The sequence below is a fragment of the Oryctolagus cuniculus genome, chromosome 12 (assembly GCF_051225735.1).
Source record: "Oryctolagus cuniculus isolate XC-2025 breed Fujian yellow rabbit chromosome 12, ASM5122573v1, whole genome shotgun sequence".
Taxonomy (NCBI): domain Eukaryota; kingdom Metazoa; phylum Chordata; class Mammalia; order Lagomorpha; family Leporidae; genus Oryctolagus; species Oryctolagus cuniculus.
Window position 1 is genome coordinate 25,107,095 of NC_142878.1, and position 22,405 is coordinate 25,129,499.

General features: G+C 42.3%; 1 protein-coding gene and 1 long non-coding RNA gene across 12 annotated transcripts in view; one reads left to right on the forward strand and one right to left on the reverse strand.

Annotated features, from left to right (window-relative positions):
• Positions 1-12,371: 12,371 nt before the first annotated feature.
• On the reverse strand, positions 12,372-18,246 carry LOC149122984 (uncharacterized). Of its 2 annotated transcripts, none has more exons than XR_016217862.1 (4): positions 18,113-18,246; positions 16,040-16,115; positions 15,568-15,735; positions 12,372-12,803 (listed from the first exon to the last, which is right to left on the reverse strand). It is a non-coding gene; the product is annotated as an uncharacterized LOC149122984 (long non-coding RNA). The 2 variants fall into 2 exon arrangements; XR_016217863.1 differs by lacking the exon at positions 12,372-12,803 and adding an exon at positions 13,600-13,787.
• A 5-nt stretch (positions 18,247-18,251) lies between these two features.
• Positions 18,252-22,405, forward strand: part of TRIM9 (tripartite motif containing 9) — a 114,306-nt gene continuing 110,152 nt past the window's right edge. For all 10 annotated transcript variants that reach the window (XM_008269649.5, XM_002718240.6, XM_017348289.4 and 7 more), the window contains exon 1: positions 18,252-19,337. In XM_008269649.5, coding sequence (XP_008267871.3) covers positions 18,252-19,337 — 1,086 coding nt within the window. The remainder of the gene's footprint in view (positions 19,338-22,405) is intronic.

The window sequence follows — 22,405 nt, forward strand, 5'->3', positions numbered from 1 at the left end:
TTCTTGGCACACATTTTACTGGTCTGAATTTTAATAAAATATAGTGGAACTCTCACTAAAGGAATTTTACCTATATTGAACAAAGGCAGATAGCTCTTCTGTGACTCACATCCAACTTGAATTGCATCTATGGACAAAGCGTAGTTCAACTGTCCTTTTATAAACTTTGTAAAACTGAACTGGTCGATCCAGTCATTGAAAACAGGTGACTCCACCTATGTTGCTAGACAGACACAGAAGAGAGCCACTGATTCATCCCACTGTGCATTCCTCATCTGTCTCCATGTCACTTAGGGCAGGCTTCAGCTGGAACTGACAACACATCAACATCAGCACTGGTTTGTTTTCCCAATCCACATGAAGTCACATTTTCACAGTGTGCTTGGGCTTACATATGGTAAAGCAAGAAGCACATATTTTTTATTCCTTTTTTACTTAAGAAGCAGAGACAGAAAGAGAAAGACAGTTATTCCAATGTGGGACACAAGCATCTTAACCACTAGGATAAAAGCCCACTCCCTCAATCACATATTTTTTAAAAAGCCAGACTGTGATCATTAAAACTGAAAACTAATTGCTGAAACAAGCAGAGAAGCGCAGTCTTGATCTGAGATAAGAAGAAAGTCATGTTTTTCAAAACCTGGGCTGTGAAAGGTAAGGTTTCAGGTACTTTACCTCACATTTTCTTGTAAGATTCATTATTTCACTCAAAAATACTTACAAAATATCTGGTCTAGATGGTGGGAATATAGCAATGGAAAAAATCAAATCCTCATGGAATTTATGCTCATGCTCACGGGGCTAGAGGCAGGCTGATATGTAGATCTGCCAGGTCTTCATTAGCATGCTCTGAAATGGGGGAACTCGAAGTGAGAAGACTGGAGTATTTCAGTAATCTGCGTGGATACTGGAGTCCTGCTCACTCCCTTCTGCACCAAAAGAGATGTTGTTCTGAGTCTTTCAGAGGAGGCTAAGGCCCATAGACAAGTTTCTGCCCTCTTGGAAAAAGTCCAGCGGCTCCTTCCATCCATATGTTCTCATATCTTATCCAATCAGCATCATAACCCAGGACTGACTTCACGTTCATTACTAGTCACATCTCCCAAAGCCCCAAACTCCACTTCTCTACTTATGTGATCCACTAACATTCTTCCCTCATCTCATTCTATAAACGAAGGCTTCCTAGGGTCACCCACGTGAACTGTTTTCTTCCTGGCACTCACGGTTTTAAACTCTGCTCAGGAGTGGCTTTTTTCTTAACTTCTGTAATCAAACTGTAACTCTGGAGGAGCAGAGGCCGTTTCCTCAAGGATCTTATAATCAATTATGTGAGCAACAAGTACCTTAATTGAATTATGTTGCTCTTTAAAATTAATCCCACAATTATCTGCATTCATATTTTTTGAACTGCCATTTTAGAGAACCAAGTATTTTCAAAATCAGAAAGACCTGTGTCACAGTTCATTTGAATCTGTAGGATGTGGAGAGGATTTTCATTGACCCTTAAATAATTATCACCTACACTGCAAGGAATTATTCCATCAGAATTGGAGGTCATGGTGAAGAATCAAATGCACATCCTAATTTGTGATGTGTTATAAAATAATTTAATAGCTAATTAATTAAGAGATGATGCCAAGCAATTCAATAGGATTTAAATTGTAAATTTAGGGGCAAGACAAGTGGTCTTTCCCATTCAGGATCTCATCAGAAGTACAATGAAAAAATCAGAAAAAGTAGCACTCAAAAACCAGCAATGAGATGAAACTCTCCAAAAATCTATATAAAGGCATTCTAATATAGTGTCCATTAGTAGAACCAAGGAAAAGAAGCATGAGGGCCAGCATTGTGGTGTAGTGGGTAAAGCCACTGCCTGCAATGCTCCCATACCAGATGGGTGCCAGTTTGAGTCGGCTGCTCTACTTCTGGTCCAGCTCCCTGCTAATGCACCTGGGAAAGCAACAGAAGATGGCCCAAGTCCTTGGGCCCTTGCACCCACGTGGGAGACCCTGATGAAGCTCCTGGCTCCTGGCTCCTGGCTTTGGCCTGCCCTAGCCCAGTCCTGGTCACTGTGGCCATTTGGGGAGTGAACCAGGGGACAGAAGATCTCTATCTCTGCTTCTCCTTCTCTCTCTTGGTAACTCTACTTTTCAAATAAATAAGTAAATAAATCTTTAAAAAATAGAAAAGAAATATGAAACAAAAGAAATATTAGACATCTCATAAAAGTTGGCATGTCGTTTCACTCTGTAATTACCCTATAAAAATTGTTGCAGTGAAGCAATGTTATCCAGGAGAATGTTACTTCTAAAAACTATGATGAAAGAATATTCTGTATTACGAAGTTGGCTTGGCTGCCCCTGTGGAGGGCCTGCATTCCCCGGTGCTGTCTGTGTGACTCTGGGCTTGCTAGGTAACCTCTGAGAAACAGTTTCTCTAAAGTCACTTACTCACCAGCAATGTGAGAGCCCAATTAGACTGAATATTGAAAGTGTGGGTAGAAAATTAGGAATCACACCAAAAGTGTTATTAAATACTCTCTGCTTAAATTATCCAACTAATGTTTTAGTCTATTCAACTTTTATGTTTCATGTTATGACATAGATAGGTATTTTCTTCTTGAAAAAAGTGAATTAAAATGTATAGCAAAGAACAGAAATAAATAATAAAATTGGTTGGTAATTCTTTTTTTTTATTTTTAAGAAAGCTTTTATTTAATAAATATAAATTTCATAGGTACAGCTTTTGAAATATAGTGGTTCTTCAGCCCATACCTGCCCTCCCACCCCCACTCCTGTCCCACCTCTTACTCCCTCTCCCATCCCATTCTTTTTTTTTTTAACTTTTATATAATGAATATAAATTTCCAAAGTATGATTTATGGATTACTATGGCTTCCCCCCCCATACCGTCCCTCCCACCCACAACCCTTGCCTTTCCCACTCCCTCTCCCCTTCCATTCACATCAAGATTCATTTTTGATTATCTTAATATACAGAAGATCAGCTTAGTATACATTAAGTAAGGATTTCAACAGTTTGCACCCACACAGAAACATAAAGTGAAAAATAATAGATGATTTTTTTTAAATGATGATGAAATCAGATCAGACCTATTGTCATGTTTAATCCCAGTGAGAGTCAAGTTGGGAATTGATAATTTCTTTTTTTTTTTTTTTTTTTTTTTTTACGGAGGATCAGTTTAGTATGCATTAAGTAAAGATTTCAACAGTTTGCACCCCCATAGAAACACAAAGTGAAATATATTGTTTGAGTACTCGTTATAGCATTAAATCTCAATGCACAGCACATTAAGGACAGAGATCCTACATGAGGAGTAAGTGCACAGTGACTCCTGTTGTTGACTTTACCAATTGACACTCCTGTCTATGGCATCAGTAATCTCCCTATGCTCCAGTCATGAGTTTCCAAGGCTATGGAAGCCCTCTGAGTTCTCCGACTCTTATCTTGTTTAGACAAGGTCATAGTCAAAGTGGAGGTTCTCTCCTCCCTTCAGAGAAAGGTACCTCCTTCTTTGAAGACCTGTTCTTTCCACTGGGATCTCACTCACAGAGATCTTTTGCCAGACTGTCTTGGCTTTCCATGCCTGAAATACTCTCATGGGCTTTTCAGCCAGATCCGAATGCCTTTAGGGCTGATTCTGAGGCCAGAGTGCTGTTTAGGACATCTGCCATTCTATGAGTCTGCTGAGTATCTCATTTCCCATGTTGGATCACTCTCCCCATTCTACAGTCCTACATTGGCAATTTTCCTCCCTGTGAATGAACTTGAACTTTGTTTTATTCTGTTTAGATGTCACTTTGCAAGTGGTTCTGACCTTTCATGGATTACAAGAACATGTTCAGATGCTTCAAGTACTATGGGGACTCCCGTGCTCATTCTCAATGTCATCAGGCAGGGGTGGGGGAATAACCGCCAATGCTTTTCCCCAGAGACTGCAGAGCAGATGCCCTCCCCTTTCCTCCTTCTCCTCATCCTTCCCAGTGTGTGCTAAAGTTGGGGATTGGCAGAGCTTCAAGGGACCCATGGAACCAGGTAGGAATTCTTAAGACTTGGAAACTTGGGCTCCACAAGGTACAGGAGCTACCCAAAGTCATACAGCTCATACAATCCCAAGAAATCTAGTTTTAGAACTGACATGTCTGTGTTAGAACAGTCAAGTTGAAAGAACCAGCTCATTCAGTTCTTTACATTGAACTCCAAGATCTTTACAAATTCCCTTATCTTGTTCTTTCACAAATATTTTAAAACATAAAATGACAATTTGAAGGGGTCAGCATTGTGGCACTGTAGGTAGAGCTGCTGCCTGTGACACTGCCATTCTCAGCTGCTCCGCTTCTGATCCAGCTCCCTGCTAGTGGCCTGAGCGGTTGGCTCCTGCTGCCCACGTGGGAGATCCACATGAAGCTCCTGGCTGTTGTGGCCATGTGGTGAGTGAACCAGCAGATAGAAGATCTTTCTCTCTCTGTCCCTCCCTCTGTCTCTATAGCTCTGACTTCCAAGCAAATAAATAAATCTTTTTTTTTAAAAAAAAAGATAATTTTGCATTTGCTTTTCTGGTAGCTCAAGGTACAGTAGCAAAAAGAAAGCTGGGCTACAAGTCAGAAGTCCTGGCTTAGGGTCCTGACTCATCACTATGTAATCTTGGAAAAGTCACATCATTTTTCAGTCCTGTTTCTGCAGTAGAAACTAAGAAGCATGCCTTGATTACTCCTCAGGGTTGTAACAGAGTAGATAATGAATTTGAATATTTTGTATACACAGGTCCTCTGTTACACTCATTGTGGGATCCTCAGGAAGGTTTTTTTCAGATTAAAAGAGAAAATTACATTATTTGAGGTAAATAAACTCAATTCTGTTTTAAAATGGAAAGATAAGAGTGGCATCTGCAAGATGGTGGAATAGGAGGCTCCAGTTCAGCCTCCCTCACAAAGATACCAACTTAACAACACCATATGGACCAAAATGATTCCACGAGAACTCCAAAAGCTAGTTGAGAAGTCACAGCGCCTGTTGTGAACTCAAAGCTGGGAACGGCTGCACTGAAATGAAGGAAAGCCATTCATTGCCTCGTACATGCAATTGCCCTTCATCCAAGAGAAAGAGAAGACAAGAGTGGAACACACACAATGCTCCAGCTTTGGCATAACTGCTGAAGGACTAGGTTTTGTCCTGCCTGACTTGGACCACGTGGAACAGATAGACCATGGACACCTGCGGGACACTGAGAGCAGAAGGGAGCTCAGTGGTTTGTTGCAGCACCATAGACAGAAGCCAGCACATCTTGAAGCCATAAGGAGAAAATGTCCAATTCTTGGCTTGAAGGAGAAGAGTGTAGTGTGTACCTAAGGTTCCAGCTGATTCTGTCTCCCGTTGGCTGGCTCATTCTTGAAAAAGCAGCATACTGTGTATGCCTGGGGACCACAGAGATCAGGAGTTGAGCAGTTCATTGTATCACCAAGAACCAGCAGTGCAAAAATTAGATGCCAATGGCCAGCACTATGGAGTAGCAGGTGGAGCCAGCACTACTTCATATGGATGCCAGTTCGAGTCTTGGCTGCTCCGCTTCTGATCCAGCTCTCTGCTGTGGCCTGGGAAAGCAGTGGAAGATGGTCCAGGTATTTGGGCCCCAGCACCCATGTGGGAAACCTGAAAGCAGCTCCTGGCTCCTGAGTCCTGGCTTTGGATCAGCTCAGCTCCAGCTGTTGAAGCCATCTGGGGAGTGGACTAGTGGATGGAAGACTTTTCTCTCTCTCTCTGCCTCTGCCTCTCTGTAACTCTGACTTTCAAGTAAAATAAATAAATCTTTAAAAAAAAAAAAAAGTAAATGCCAGAGGGAGCAGGATACTGCGATCGTCTGAAAAAAAGACTACAGCAAGCCTCTAGGATAGGAAAATTATGCATAAGTCCAGAGAAGACACACCCTAGGACAGGATGGAGAGGACATCAGAATTTTGATCTGAGCTGATTGGTGAATGTCTCTACCCATACAAAACTGCCTAATAAAGCCTAGGAGAAGTAGCTGTATTTTTCAAATGTGCAAAAAAAAAATCATAAGCCATTGGAAGAAACAAGGAAACATGACTTAAATAAAGGAACAAAATTAATCTGCAGAGAGTGACAACAGAGAAACAGATCTATAAATTTCCTGACAAAAACTTAGAAGATCCGTATTAAAGTACGTCAATGAGTTTAAACAGAACACAGATACAAAACTAAATTAATTCAGAAAAACAAGGCATGAACAAAGCTAAAATATCAGTGAAGAAATAGAAACTATAAAAAAGAATGAAGTGGCAGCATAGAGTTAACCAATATTATAACTGAATTGAAAACTTCACTATAGGGGCTCAATAGTAGACAGGTCGTTTTGAATTATTGACTTGAAAAAATTTTAAAAATGTGTTGTAACTGTAAGACTTTTATCTAAGCCTCATGGGAACCACAAAAAACACCTATATAGTACACATAAAAGATAAAATAATCAAAACATAACACTAACAAAATTATCAATGAAACACAAAGGAATACATCAAAAGGATAAAAAGAACCACTATAGCAGAGAACAATGAACAAAATTACATCAACAAGCTTTTTCTCTTTAATAATTACTTGAAAAGTAAATGAATTAAACTCCTCCATCAAAAGATACAAAGAGGGAGCAGGCATTTAACCTACTTAACATCACATCCCACTTTGGAGTGCCTGGGTTCAAGCCCCAGCTCTGGCTCTTGATCCATAGTCCTAATGCAGAGCTTGGAAGGCTCAAGTAGTTGGGGTCCTGTTGCCCATGTGAGAGACCTGGATTTTGAGTTATGAGCTCCTAGATTGGGACTCTGGCTATTGCAGACATCTGGGGAGTGAGCTGGCAGAAGGGAGTTTTATCTGTCTGTTTCTCTTAGTCTCTGCTTCTCAAAAAAATTTAAAACTTTTTTTTTAAGGACAGAGTGGCTAAATGGATACAAGACTCAACTACATGCTGTCTGCAAGGTCTTGCTTTAGACTTAAGGACACATTTAGGCTAATAATGAAGGTATGAAAATATATATTCTATATGAATATAAACAAGAGCAAATGGGCTGCCTCTCATTTCACATAAAATAGATTTTAAATAAAAAACTTACAACAGACAAAGAAGGAGTTTTATAATAAATAAAGATCAATTTATTAGGAAGATACAACAATATATAAAGTAAACATTCAGGATCTGAAGGGACAAATAGACAGCAATACAATAATAGTAGGAGCCATCAAATACCCCATTATCAATAATGGGTAGAATATCCAGACAGAAAATCAATAAGGACATTTCAGACCAAATACATGCTTACAAGTACAGAATTATCTACCCAACAAGAGCAGAATACACATTCTTTTCAGCACACACAAAATATTTTCCATAAAAACATCACATGTCAAGTCACAAAACAAGTTTCAACAAATTTAAGAAGACTGAAATAATAGCAACTATCTTTTCAAACTACAATGGAATAAAATTAGATATAATAGCAAAAAAGAAGACTAGAAAATCCAAAAACATGTTGAAATTAAACAGTGTGCTCTTGAACAACTGATGAATCAAGGAAGAAATCACAAAAAAAAATTAGAAAAGAATTTGAGACAAATCAAAGTGAAAAAAACACAGTACACTAAAACTTACTGGATGCAGTAAAGCCATACTATGTGGAAAGTTTTCAGCACAAAAATTCTACTTTAAAAAGGAAAAAAGAGCCGGTGCCACAGCTCACTAGGCTAATCCTCCGGCTGCGGCACCAGTATCCTGGATTCTAGTCCCGGTCGGGGTGCCGGATTCTGTCCTGGTTGCTCCTTTTCCAGTCTAGCTCTCTGCTGTGGCCCGGGAAGGCAGTGGAGGATGGCCCAAGTGATTGGGCCCTGCACCCGCATGGGAGACCAGGAGGAAGCACCTGGCTCCTGGCTTTGGATCAGCTCAGCGCGCTGGTTGTGGGGGCCATTTAGGGGGTGAACCAACAGAAGGAAGACCTTTCTCTCTGCCTCTCTCTCTCTAACTCTGCCTGTCCAAAAAAAAAAAAAAAAAAAGGAAAAAAGGATCCAGCACTGTGGCATACACAGCAGGTTAAGATGCTATCCACAGTGCCAGCATCCTATATGGGCACAGGTTCAAGTCCTGGCTCCTCCACTTCTGATTCAGCTCCCTGCTTATACACCTGGGAAAGCAACAGAGGATGGCCCAACTGACCAAAAGAAGCTCCTTGCTCTGGATTCGGTTTGACCTAGCTTTGGTCATTGTGACCATTTGGGGAGTGAAACAGCAGATGGAAGATCTCTCTCCTCTGTTTTTAACTCTGCCTTTCAAATAAGTAAAACAATTATTCAAAAAAAAAAAAAAAGATCTCAAGTGAAAAATTTAATGTTATGCCTCAAGTATCTAGACAGAGAAGAGTAAACTAAATCCAAAGTTATTAGTAGAAGGAATGAAATAATAAACTTTAGAATAAATATAAACAATATAAAGATTAAAAACAATACAAAAATAAATAAAAGTTTTAAAAATAAGATCTATAACATTGACACAACTTTATCTAGACTAACTTTATATGCATAATTCCCCCTTGTTCTTGCAAGTCTAGAAATTGAAACCATATGTTTATCTCCATCTTAGAGAAGGATAAATTGAGGCTTAAGGAAGTCAACAAATTTCCCCAGGGCTTCACAACTCATAGGGGCAGGGCTAAAATTACAACCCAGGTCTGTCTGACACCAGAACCTACGCTCTGAATTACTGTATTATTTCCTACTAAATGTAGATTTGTGGTCAGAATGTCATATAGTTGTAATCATTCAACATGCAGCCTTTTCTGATTGGCTATTTGCACATGGCCATATGTATGTATGAGTTTGAACAGTGTGACTGGCTATTTCCACTTAGCCATATGCATATGTGAGTTGGAACAGTGTGAGCAGAATGGCAAGGATCAAATTGCAAATGAGCATTTAGGATCCTATGAGATAAGAGGAAAAAAGGAGAAATCAACACTGTCTGAAAGATGGGTTAAAAGAATACTCATGGCCACATGAGATCAAAATAGGTAAAGATAACATAAAGGGCAGAATGGAAAGAACTTCACTAAACATGGAGGGAAAAATGACAACTCCATGAAATAAAGCTTATCTTCAAGATCTTCCTAGTTACAACAAGCCATCAGTGATCATCTTGTTTTGGATTTCTCCAAGAATCATATCTTGAGACATGAGTGGCACAAATATTTGATTTGGGGGAGAGGGTAACAAATGCCATTAAGGAAGCAAGAAAAGGTGAGATGGTAGCCAACAGAAGGAACGTTATCAAACCAAGAGACACAGACACTGGATATTTTTTTACCAAAACCCTCATCTGTCCAGCATCATTGATTGTGTTACTTCCAGAGGCATTAATTCCCTAAAACTTCTGACTTGCCCAGGTCATGGGCTGAACTTGCTCTCCCAGTTAGCAAAATCCCTCAAAGAGTCAGCATTTTTCACCAAGTGCCCTTCAGCATGAAGAGGTAGGTGAAGAAGAAAAATGGACTGGAAACCAACAACATCTGCTACTCTGGAAATCTAAATCGGTAACTGATTAAAATATGACTAACTGGAATAATTTAATTTTTGATTTTTGATGGCAAGGAAAAGGACAAACAAGATAACCAAGAAAAGTCAAGTTTGCTGTAAAGACACGAAGAAGTTCATGGGTACAAAGTAGAGAAACCAAAGTAATGCCAAGCCTAATGGGGACTAAAACTAACAAACCATTCGGCGGCAATTAAGATGCAATGGAGCTACTTTATCTTTTTCAAGAGCCAGATTCATGATTTGTCTCTACCTGTTTCTTCCATTTATCTCTCTTCACTGCTGTATTACTCAAGGTAGGCTATGCTGGGTGAAAGTAACACACAACCCCCACATCTCTAGCTTAACACAACAGAAGTTAATTTCTCCTCCACTGTTCTTCAGGCAGTGACTCAAGAATTATAATAACTACCTTCCGTGTGAAGACTGATTCAATCAGCTTTGATCTGTGATTCAAAGAAATCTCAACACATTCTCTATAACATTGTGCTGGGGCTCTACAGAATGAATTTGGAAGTAACACACACTCTTCCACATATATCTCATTGGTCAGAAATGGTCCAGAGATCTTGCCTAATAACAAAGGGATAACAAAGGGTTGGGATGTATAGTCTCTCACATATCCAGGAAAGAAAAATGACTAGATATTTCTAAGCCCTGGTGATGTTTACAACACCAAACATGTTCCTTAAAACTTTGGCATCCATACAATCACATTGGCTATTTTAGTCTCTCGTGCATCTTTTGCCTAACCCTCCAACTAACATAATCTTTCAGCTTTCCAATTTCAAAATCCTAAGAGAAGCATTCCTATACTTAGTGTCTTAGAGCATCACTACAAACAGTAACAGCCAAATTTAGAAGAAACTGTGATGTGAATGACTGCTGACTTTGAGGCATATATTATAGAAGAGCCTGGGCAAGACTTACTGAACAGCTAATGAAAAAGAATTCTGCCAGTAAATTTACTTTTTGGAAAATTAACCTTGTCTTACAATAAAGGGAAAAGTATTTGAGAATTTACAGAATATAGAGAAATTCACCAAGAAGACAGCTCCAGAGAAAACTATAAGAAAGAATGGCACTTGGACTATATTGGGGAAAAAGTAGTTATGATTCTAGTAAGTCAGAGTAACACTATAGTAGCACATGTAAATTATTTCCAAAATATAAGATTAGCAACATGAGAAATGCTTCAAAATTTCAGTATCCAACAATGAAGGGAGATAGGAGAATGGAAATCCCAAAGTAAAAGTGCTCGTGCTCCGTCAGAAATTAGTTCAAATTTGTTTCTAGAATTTTCTATTAGGTGTTTTTCAAATTATGATACACAGTTGTTAGAAAAAGTGGAGTAACCTAAGAATAAAGACGTTAAAGATAAAACCTATAATTTTCCTTGTTATTTCTTCCCCAATCCCGAATCAGAATCAATGCTAATGACATAGTACTCTGATACCCACTTCTTCCTGGTTCATTCACACAAATTCAAATGAATACATTTATTCCTAGGGTTGGATGGGTTACTTTCTTGAATTTTCAAAAAAGAGAATCACAATAAATTCATTTGCCTTCAACCTTTTTTTGACAGAATATTAGGATAACCATATATGTAGATGTCATTATCTATAGATCTAGATCTTATTCTTTTAAAAGAGATACACACATGTGTATGTGTGTGTGTGAACATATGTGTGTCTGCCTATAAAATACTTGCCTACTCACAAACTTAGTATATTCTTAGGATATCCAGTATGCTGGAAAAGTAGAATTGGTGCATTTTTAATGGCTTCTATTCCCTGCCCCCATACACACACACATACCTCAATCTCTACCTAAAATTTATCTTCGACCTTTCCAGATAACCATGGTTTACAGTGTGGTGTGCATGCTTTAATAAATTTCTATGTGTTCATATAGTCAGCAAACATGTGCACACAGAGGTGTTTTCAGGAGGGGCAATGTCACAAACTAAACAAAAATTATCCTACTTTTACTCCAACGTGTCTTATTTTTCTCTTAATGGAAATCTATATAATTAAAATGCTAACAAATTCTTTCTTTTTAAAAAAGCCTCGACATATTCCATAGGATGGATATAATATCATTTATTCAACCATGACACCATCAGTGGAGTTTGTTTTATCTCTAGGTGAGGACAATATGAACATATTTCTACAGGTATTCTTATATGTTGATGCTTTTTATAACAACTTACTAGGAATGTAATGAGTAAGTTGGCAAGTAGGTATATTTTTAATTTTAATGTTTCCTGTATAAGTTACTTAAAATTTTTACCTACAATTAAGTGACCATAGATGTGTATTTCTAGATCCTATTCTGTTTCATTGAGCTACATGTCTATACCTTAAGCCACTAACACAGTATCTTTGAATACTGTAGCTTTATAGTTACTCTTAAAATCTGATAGTGTAAATCTTTCAAGTATGATCTTTCTCAAAGTAGTTTGGGCTGTTCTACCTTCTTTGTACTTTCAAGCAGATTTTAGAATCAGTTTGTCAATTTCCACCAAAAAAAAAAAAAGCTTCTGAAATTTTTATTGGAATTGCATTGAATCTATTTACCAGTTTGGGGGAAACTGCTATTTTAATCATATTGAGTCTACCAAACTGTGAACCTGGCACATATCTCCATTTATTGAAGCAATCTTTAATTTCTCTCTGGAATGTTTTCAGTTTTCAGTGTACAATTTTTGCACATATTTTGTTAATTCAACTTCATCTCTTGATACTACTGTAAAGGCTACACTGTTGGTATCAATTGTCAATTGTGGGCAGCTAGTATAAATAAATACAATTCCTTTTTTAAAAACAAATATTTATTTATTTATTTGAAAGGCAAAGTTACAGAGAGGCAGAGGCAGAGAGAGAGAAAGAGAGGTCTTGCATCCGCTGGTTCACTCCCCAGATGACTTCAATGACCAGAGCTGTGCTGATCTAAAGCCACGAGTCAGGAGTTTCTTCCATGTCCCCCACATGGGTGCAGGTCCCAAGGAATTGAGACATCTTCTACTGCTTTCTCAGGCCATACCAGAAAGCTGGGTTGAAAGCGGAGCAGCCAGGACTCAAACCGGTGCCCATATGAGATGCAAACACAGTAGGTGGCAGCTTTACCTGCTACACCACAGCACCGGGCCCAAACAATTGCTTTTTGTATATTGAGTTCTCTTCATTCTGGCTAAAGAGATATCAATGATTCCTGGTTATTGGATGGCCTAAGAGTTGCTTGCATTAGCATTCCAGTTATTGCCCAACCTGGTGGAGGTCCACACTAAGTCATACTTTGTGTTCAAAGACACAAACACACTACTAAGCACAAATCTGAAACTCTTGCTCTGCTTATCTCTTTCCTCTGAAAATTCTAGCTTCCTTGACCATTCCAAAATTCAGTCTATCTGCTCAACTCAGGGAGATGGTTTGGGTTCCTCTTCTGTGGGTCAAAATGTGGAAACTTTTCTGGCACAAAGCCTGAGTGAATTTTGGGCTCACGACTTTGACTTCAGGTTTTAGTTATAGCACTACACTGCCTATTATTATTCAGTGTCTGACAAGTGTTGCTTCTCACAGTTAATACTGCTTTTTAGTCATTTTTGGAAGGAGAGTATTCCTGTATAGCCAAAAAAGGTAATTCTGCTTTTTAAATTTTTCATGTAATAAATTGTGTTCATGGTGCTCCTGATACTGAAACACACTAGCATTCAAAGAAAAATCCCTATTTGGCTATAGTTCATAAATCTCTTAATACAATCCTTAAATTTTTTTAACACTTTTGAATCTAATACTTAGCTTTGGTCTATACTTTTTATTTATTATGTTTTTATTGCTATGTAATCATATTTTGTTATTAAAATTATGAAGCTCTCATAAAGTGGGCTATGGAACAGTCTATATTTTTAATTTAAATTATTTCAATAACATTTAAATAACTTGTTCTTTTTTAATATTTATCTATTTATTTGAAAGTCAGAGTTACACAGAAAGAGAAGGAGAGACAAAGAGAGAGGTCTTCCATCTGCTGATTCACTCTCCAATTGGCCACAATGGCTGGAGCTGTGCCTATCCAAAGCCAGGAGCCAGGAGCTTCTTCCAGGTCTCCCACATGGGTGCAGAGGCCCAAGGTCTTGGGCCATCTTCTACTGATTTCCCAGGCCACATCAGAGAGCTGGATGAGAAGCAGAGCAGCCAGGACTCAAACCAGAGCCCATATGGGATGCCAGCTCTGTAGGCGGCAGCTTTACTCACTACGCCACAGTGCCGGCCCCTCAATAACGTGTTCTTACAAAGTTAACTAGAATTCATCTATGTAATCATTCTATCCTTTTTAATAAGGAATATGAAATTGCCTTTAAAATCTGTTATACAGGTTGGTGTATTATTCAATCTTTCTACTTTGAGTAGTTAGTTCGTTAATTTACATTTTGTGAGGAAAGTATCATTTCCTCTAGGTTTTATAATTTGTTGTCAGAGAGTTTCACATAGTTTCCAATATTGGTTAACTTACAAGTTCTATTGTACTTCCATTATATTAACACATATATTTCCTTTCCCAAGCCTCATAATACATGCATCCACTTAAAATTATATGAGAAAGTAAAAAAGACATCAAGTAACTCCTCCAATTAAAACCTTATTTCTTATCTTTACTTTCCCATTTCTTCTTTCTCCCGAATTTCAGGGCTTCAAACTTTAGTCATATCCTTAGAACTCTATCAAGAGTCACTTATTCAGTTTAAAATCCTTTCTCAAGTACTCTTCTTAAATTGGAGTATGTAGTTGTTACATTCTCTGAATTTTTGTGAATATCTTTCTTCAACCTGAGAAGCAAGTAATCACTTGGCTGGTTATAAAATATTTGAGATATGCTATGACTTTAATGTATTCCCCCAAGTTGACATGTCAGGGAACTTGATCTCTGCTACAGAGATGTTGGGAGGTGGGTGTGGCCACTCCATTATGGAACATAGGATCCCAACTGGCAGCTCAATCACCAGACCAAATTATTTCCCCTCTTTTAATTTATAATTGTTTTTTTCTGTCATAAGAGCTTGTAAGATTTTCATTTTCTCTTTGGAGTTCAAGAATTGTGTCTGTTTATACCTCGGTCTTTTTTCATCCATGTTATTTATAACTAAAATCTTTTCCATCTACAATTTCCCTTCTTTCTTTGATTCAGAAATTATTTTTTCAACTGTGGTTTTTCCTTCATCTTTGACTTCTCCTCTTTCTGTGGTTCCTATTATTCAGAAATTAGGTTTCCCAAGTTTATGCTCCAGCTCACTAACCTGAACATCAGATTCATTAAACCACCATTTCCTCGGATTCTCCTGTCTACCCTTCCCAAAGAATTAGTAACCTGTTACTCATAGTTAAAAATACTGCAGGGTTTGAGTAAAGTCATCTTCTCAGTAGTACTAACTAGGTAAAATGCTCTTAGTCCATTATAATAATAACATAATGTAAAATACCAAAGAACATTAACAATAAATTTATGTTACTGAAAGCACAAAATAGTTTAAGTATAAATTGAAATATCATTGGGATGAATTGCCTCATGAAAAAGTTTCTTCAGAATTTCTTCTGAAAATAGAAATATCACGCCCATCACTTTTCAAATGATACAATTTTTACTAACTATATTGAGCACCACTTTTAATCACTAAGTATATGTATGTGTATATGTGTATGTTGTATCATAAAATCTTAAAATGTCAGCCCATCATCAACTTCTTTCACTGATTTTTTTCCCTACTACAACTAAGAAGAGATAACTAGGAACAAACATGGAGGGAGAATAAGGGAGAATCTTTTCTTCTCTGTGCTCACTCTTTAGTCTCAAGACATTGTTGTGTTAAAAATCAAGCATTGGAGTTAAAAACAATTAGAAAAGGAGCTGAATGTCTCATTGGAAAACATTTATCTTTTTCAAAAAGTAGTAGACCTACTAGTGCATTTTGAAGCTGCTCAGCTCTTCACTGAAGAACGCTATGTGGGTGAACAGTCACTCTCAGGACAATCAGGCACTTGGTACAATGAGAACATCTGCAGTCACTCCGGAATGGTCTAAGTTCAGGTCCGCATCCTTGTGCTTCAGGGCACAGACTGATCACCAGCTGGAAGACAGAAGATATTGCCCCATGGAATACATTGCTATTTGATTCCCCTCTAAACACAACTCACTGGGGGGAGGGGGGGCTTTAAAACACATTGCGGCCACATAGTGCAACATTAGGGGAAAATCTTCGAAGGCCTACACAAAAATGTTAGAGGAATGAATTCAAGAAGACTAATCAACTGTCCGGGAAGTTAAAAAGAATATCATAAAAGTTATCTAAAAATATTAGGCATTCATCATATAGAGCATGAAAGAGTAGAATTCAGTATTTGTTGAATGAATGAATGAACATATTTACATACCTGAGTTCAAATTCCAGCCTCGCTAATACTTGACCTTGAGTACTTACATGTCTTTGCTTATCCTCAGCTTCCTCACCTGTAAAATGGAGATAATTGTATCTACCTCTTCTTGTTATCACAAGGACTGAACTAAAACATGTAAGACTACTACCTGAACAGGGTGACTCTCAAATGACAGTCATTTTAAGAGCTCTACTACAACTGGCTTATTAACTCCTCACCAAATAGCTCCAACAATGAAGTCAAATTAAGATGCTATTTACTAGATCAAATCTGTGTATACTGACTACAGCTGTACTGTATGGAGGCACTGTGTGAGGCCAGCTCTACATCAACTATAAGACATTCCCTTTACTTTTAGCTAGATGTAAACTTCCTGCTAATAAGCAGATGTCTTCCCACACTGTGATAAACAAAGTTCAAACTCATAAAAAGAATAACAGCTGCTCATCTTGCTGGTCCAAGGTTACTGTGACTTGTGGCCAGATGCACACAAAGGCTTGAAACTGATGAGAGGTACTGGCGCTTCTAACAGTTTCCCAATAATTAGCTAATTGACACAAGCAATTCTTTTGAGACCCATAAATTAGATGCATCCTGCAGGAAGGAATAACATTCAAACACACCCAGAGAAATTGTACGCCTGCAAACAGAATATTCCACCTGTGGATGTTCTGGTCTCCACTTGTTAGAAGCCAGGTTAAAATAAATCACACAGCACTTAGGATTTAAATGGCTTTAAAGGACGGTATAGACTTTTTCCTCTACAAAATGATCTCACACTGCAATTGGAAAAGGTACTGGAAAGGCCACCTAGTTTATTGGATTATTTCTCCTAGGAAAGGACTATACACAGTCCACTTTTTTGTGGCCAGTAAAGTGGTTTTAAATCATAAATGTAGCTGCATATAATCAGGTTATTTTCTGGAACATAGGAAACTGGGAGCTTTTGTAAAACTTGACAAGTGTCTTTGTCATTCACTTCATGAATCACTCAACAAAAGTCAGCCATGTACCATTCCCTCTAAGTTACTATCTCAGAATGTCCATTCAAAGATTTTCCTTTTCTTTTTTTCACATTCATTTATTTATTTTGAGCCATCATCCTATCAACAGTTCTGCCCCCAAGAGGAAGGACCAGTTATGTCTGGGGAGAGGATGGAGATGAGTATTTCAAAAAATTCGGGGAAAAACAGAAGTAAAATTTATTTTGATGCAAAACATCCTGAAACCCATGCAGTTTTTCTGTTTGTTTTTTCCACAAACCCATTTCCCCTGAGCTTTTCAACCTCATCCATTAGGACTAAGGTGCGAACCACAGCCCACATCCACATCCACCATCACCAGCACGGCCCTCCCTGGACGATCAGCAAGGCCCCGGGACCGGCGGTTGTGCAGAGGCTCAGGGCACGTGGCATGGAGCCGCCCTGTTCAGAGCGAAGCCCCTAGGCTCCCCGTCCCAGAGAATCTCTCACAGGGCTAGTCACCGGACCCAAAGGCGCCGAAACCAACCACTCCGGCCTCCGCCTTGGGAAAGCTCAGCCAGGCATGGGAGGCGAGCAGGCCGGACCGCGCCATGGCGGCGTCGAGAGGCCGCTCAGCCAAGCCCGAACCGGAAGCGCGAGGTGCAGGTGTGGCCAGGTGCGGAGCCTTGGCGTCCTTTGCCTACTTTAGTCTCCTGGCGGCACAGGAAACCCCTATTATCGTCCCTCTCAGAGAGGACGCGCTGAGGGTTCCCACTCGGGCGCCTCAGACTCCGGCAGGGGCTGGGGGCAAGGAGGGCGCTCCCAGGCCGCCGCGGTTTCCTGAGGGAAAGCAGCCCGCCCGCCGCGCGGGAATCCAGGCCCGGCTCCAGGCTGCCAGCCCTGCGGCCCTCGCCGGAGGCGGAGCCGGGCTGGCGGCCCAACGCACGCCGCTGTTGACAAGCGCCAGCCTCGCTGTGCGGAGGGGTTTCTCACGCCCCCTGCTCCCGGGTGACTGCACCGGAGGTCGGAAGGAAGCGGGGCGAGGGATGAGTCACCCGCGCTTCATTCCTCCTTCCCGGGCCCCGAGCCTCCGCACGCCGGCCCCCACCTGGGATCCTGCAGCTGGGAGCCGAGACTCCCCTCGCTCGTTCTTAGGCTCCTCCACCAAACCCCCTGTGGCCTGCGGCGGCGCGGAGACGGGCGGAGCGTGTAGCCAATGAGAGCCTCGTTCTCTCGCCCGCCGTCCAATGGGACGCGGCTCGCTGGCGGGGCGGGACTTGGAGGGCGGGAGGGGGCGGCCCGAGGCAGGCGCGCGGCGCGGTTGCTCTGCTGCTCACAGACCGAGCGCGTCGCGGGGAGTCGGCGCCCAGGCGAAGCGGGAAGGCGCCAGCTCTGCCGCCGTCGCCGCCGCTGCCGCTGGCCAAGGTGCTGGACGCCACAGGCCCTTGGGCCGCCTTGCCAGCTCGGGTACCCGTTGCAGCCGCCGCTGCCTCGCTCTCAGCTTGGTCCCCATGGAAGAAATGGAAGAAGAGTTAAAATGCCCGGTGTGCGGTTCTTTCTACCGGGAGCCCATCATCCTGCCTTGCTCGCACAATATATGTCAGGCGTGCGCCCGCAACATCTTGGTGCAAACCCCGGAGTCGGAGTCCCCCCAGAGCCGCCGGGCCTCGGGCTCCGGGGTCTCCGACTACGACTACCTGGACCTGGACAAGATGAGCCTGTACAGCGAGGCGGACAGCGGCTACGGCTCCTACGGGGGTTTCGCCAGCGCCCCCACTACCCCTTGCCAGAAGTCCCCTAACGGCGTCCGTGTGTTTCCTCCAGCCATGCCGCCGCCGGCCACCCACCTGTCACCGGCCCTGGCCCCAGTGCCCCGCAACTCCTGCATCACCTGCCCCCAGTGCCACCGCAGCCTCATCCTGGATGACCGGGGGCTCCGCGGCTTCCCCAAGAACCGCGTCCTGGAAGGAGTCATCGACCGCTACCAGCAGAGCAAAGCCGCGGCCCTCAAGTGCCAGCTCTGCGAGAAGGCGCCCAAGGAGGCCACCGTCATGTGTGAACAGTGCGACGTCTTCTACTGCGACCCCTGCCGCCTGCGCTGTCACCCACCCCGGGGGCCCCTCGCCAAGCACCGCCTGGTGCCCCCGGCCCAGGGCCGCGTGAGCCGGCGGCTGAGCCCGCGCAAGGTGTCCACCTGCACGGACCACGAGCTGGAGAACCACAGCATGTACTGCGTGCAGTGCAAGATGCCCGTGTGCTACCAGTGCCTGGAGGAGGGCAAACACTCCAGCCACGAAGTCAAGGCTCTGGGGGCCATGTGGAAGCTGCACAAGGTGAGTCCTAAGAAACCCCAGCCCAGACTCCCCGCGCCTGCGACCCTCGGGCTCTGCGCCAGACGGGTCCCCCTAATTCATGCACAGCGCATCCCAGTGGGGGCGCAGTGCAGGTGCCTGCGATGTCTGCCTCCCCCGGCTGGTGCATTGCAGGAGGTGCACGGGGACCTTAAACGGCGCACAGAGGAGTATTCCCCCCAGTAACCCTCCCATACCCCCCACCCCCGCCAGAGTTTCCGCGAAGATGCCTTAGAGAGGATCTCCCGAAGCGCACTGTCTGTGCGCCGGGTCTGCAGCCTGTGGCGGCCGCCGCGGAGGAAGAAAGCCAGAGTGCCGGGGCAGAGCCGCGTGGGTGCCCGGGACTGCCGGGTGCGTTTGAGGACAGGGCCAGCTGCGAGCCTCCGGGCGGGAGTGCGGTGGAGCCCCGCGCACCGCGGAGGGCGACGCTGATGCTTCGGCGGGCGCGGTGAGGCCCAGCAGGGGCCGGGAGACGCCTCTGGTGGAATACTGATGAGCCCGCGCTGGGCCTGGCTTGGCCTTGCCACCCGAGAGGACGCGTCGCAGGGGGCTGGGATGGCGTAGGGGGCTCACACTCAAGAGGCGGGGGTGGGGGGGAACTTTGCAGTCGCCGTGGCAACACGGGGAGCAGGCTCGGGTCCTGACCCTCCCTGCGTGGGGACCCAGAGCCCACCCGGCCTGAAAGCCAGGCCGATGCATCTCCCAGGGTGACAGCCTGCCCTGACTCATCCAGACACTCATTTCTGCCGGATTCAGCCCTTCTCTCTCAGTTGTGAGTGCCAAGCTCGGGACACCTGTTACCAGGTTCATCCTTCAGGGCCGTTGAGATGGAGCCTCCGCCACAGCTTTGCAGGAAAAGTGCCTGCACCAGCTTGTTAAGTCAGGCCCCCCCTGTGCTCACAGCCCTCCCCAGGGCTTCCTCGAAGTGGTCTGCTGGACCCCCATGGCCTGTTCTTCCGAGGTCCGCCAGACCTCATTGCCTCTCACCCAACTCCTTCCACCCCTGCCACGGTGCCGGTCTCTGTTTCTCCATCAACACCACCCCAGTACCTTTGCACCTGCTGTTTCCTCAGCCTGAGGCTCTTCCTAATACCCTAGATCCCAATGCCTCATTCACTTGCCTCCCTTAGATATTGGTTCAGCTGTCACCTTTGCAGAGAACCCTCTTGTCTGCACTTGTTGCCACCCTCCTCAGATACTCTTGACCCCCCTGCTCTCTCTCTCAGTGGCACCTGTTGCTCCCTGGGTGTGCTATGTATTTTAGTTACAGTGTTATTTATCTGTTTTTCCCCACCTCCCCCTCACACACACAAACACACATGAACATAAACTTCACCATGAAAGAGATCTTTGCAGTATTGTGCCTACACTGCTTAGGAGAAAGGAACCCAATCTTGGGATGCACATACATTTGACTGTTTGAATAACCCACTTAGGGGTGTGGCAGGCAGTGCGGGGGTTCAGGGTGACTGTGAGGTTTTCTTTTTGTCACTGAGTTGCAGCCCCAAGGATGAGCCAGGGCAGTGAAGAAGGTGTGCAGATGTCAGGTGGTGCAGATGGCTCCGCTCCGGGCTTCCTGGCATTCCTCGAAGACTGAAGAATCTAGCCTTCGACTGAATAACCTTGGGGTTAAGGCTAGACCATTGGTGTTTTATTTACAGCTAGGAGAAAGTAAAATAGTATCATTTTCAGCATTCAGTGGAGGTTTTCTCGACTCCTTATCTCAATCGAGTGTGACCTGTGTTTACAGTCATTTGTGTTCTCACATGCAACCATTTAGAACATTTTAACACTAATGGAGATTTAAATTAGCACCAGATTTGAGTCCCACGAGGCACATGCCCCTGCTCTTTTCACGGTTCAGTTTCAATTTTCTAAAATGACATTTTGTTTTGGAATTTTTCGGGACTTTATTTCACAGCCAATCTTTTCTTCACATTGTGTTTTCGCTCGTAAACTGCTGACTTTAGTCTGTGTTGAATTGCCCTACAGACTAGCTAAGAAATTAGTCACTCTAGCTGGAAAAAGAACTCAGGGTTACTCGCAAATCAGGATGGTCAATCCATAGCCTTGTTTTCCTATGAAGAACCTCTCTGCTAACCCAAAGGATCATTTACATCTCTGCCAAGCCCGTAGAGATCTGAAGTCTCAAATCATTTGTTTTACCAGTGATGCGATTTGAGAATAGACATGTTGGTGCTGGCTGGTTTAAAATCTGGGTGTCTGCTAAACAGAGTCATGTGGAAACCCTGGAGACGTGCAGTAAGTTGGCTGGAAGACCATTTATTCTCAGATTTTGCACATGTTTTCCAAAATACTAAGTAGGTATGATTTTTGTTCTGCCAGAATCAGGATTATTAAACTGCCAAGAAAGAATAAGCCAAAAAGGGTGACAAATTTTAACTTTCACTTGTCATCTGTTAGAGGAACAACAAACAGTACTCCCCCACCTTCTTTCTTTAACAGGTAGTTATGTGTTAGCTTTCTATTTTCTCACTTAGTCTGTTTGAATTAAGAAGTTAATGACATCTGTATCACCACAAAAGATCAGGCCAGAATTTCTGTACCCTTCAAAACATAGGAGAGTAAACTACTAAGTAGTTCTCCCCAAACTCGGGCAATTAGTTATCAACACAGGTTATTACTAGATCTGAAAGTTTTCATTAATATTCTACCATATTAGTCATTTCTACTCATAAAGAAAACCCTATGATTAAGTATTTTCCTAAAATGGATGAAATTTATTCCTAAATAGTTTTAAAACATTTAGTTGACATTTACTAATTCTCAGTGGACTAAATTACAATTTTTTTAGGTATTTGTGGCCTTCAAAATCCATGAAAAATGACATATGAAGTGGCCATGTAAGTCAGTTATCTGATAGCAGTTTTAATTTATCAGTACTTGCTACTGATAAATTATGATTTTTTTCCCTTATCCAACTTAAGAATGTCAACCAAAATATGATTCTAGACAGTCCCAAATGGGCAGTTGGAACTGTCATTATTACTTGTAACTTTAAGCAGTTCACATTCCTAAATTAATATTAC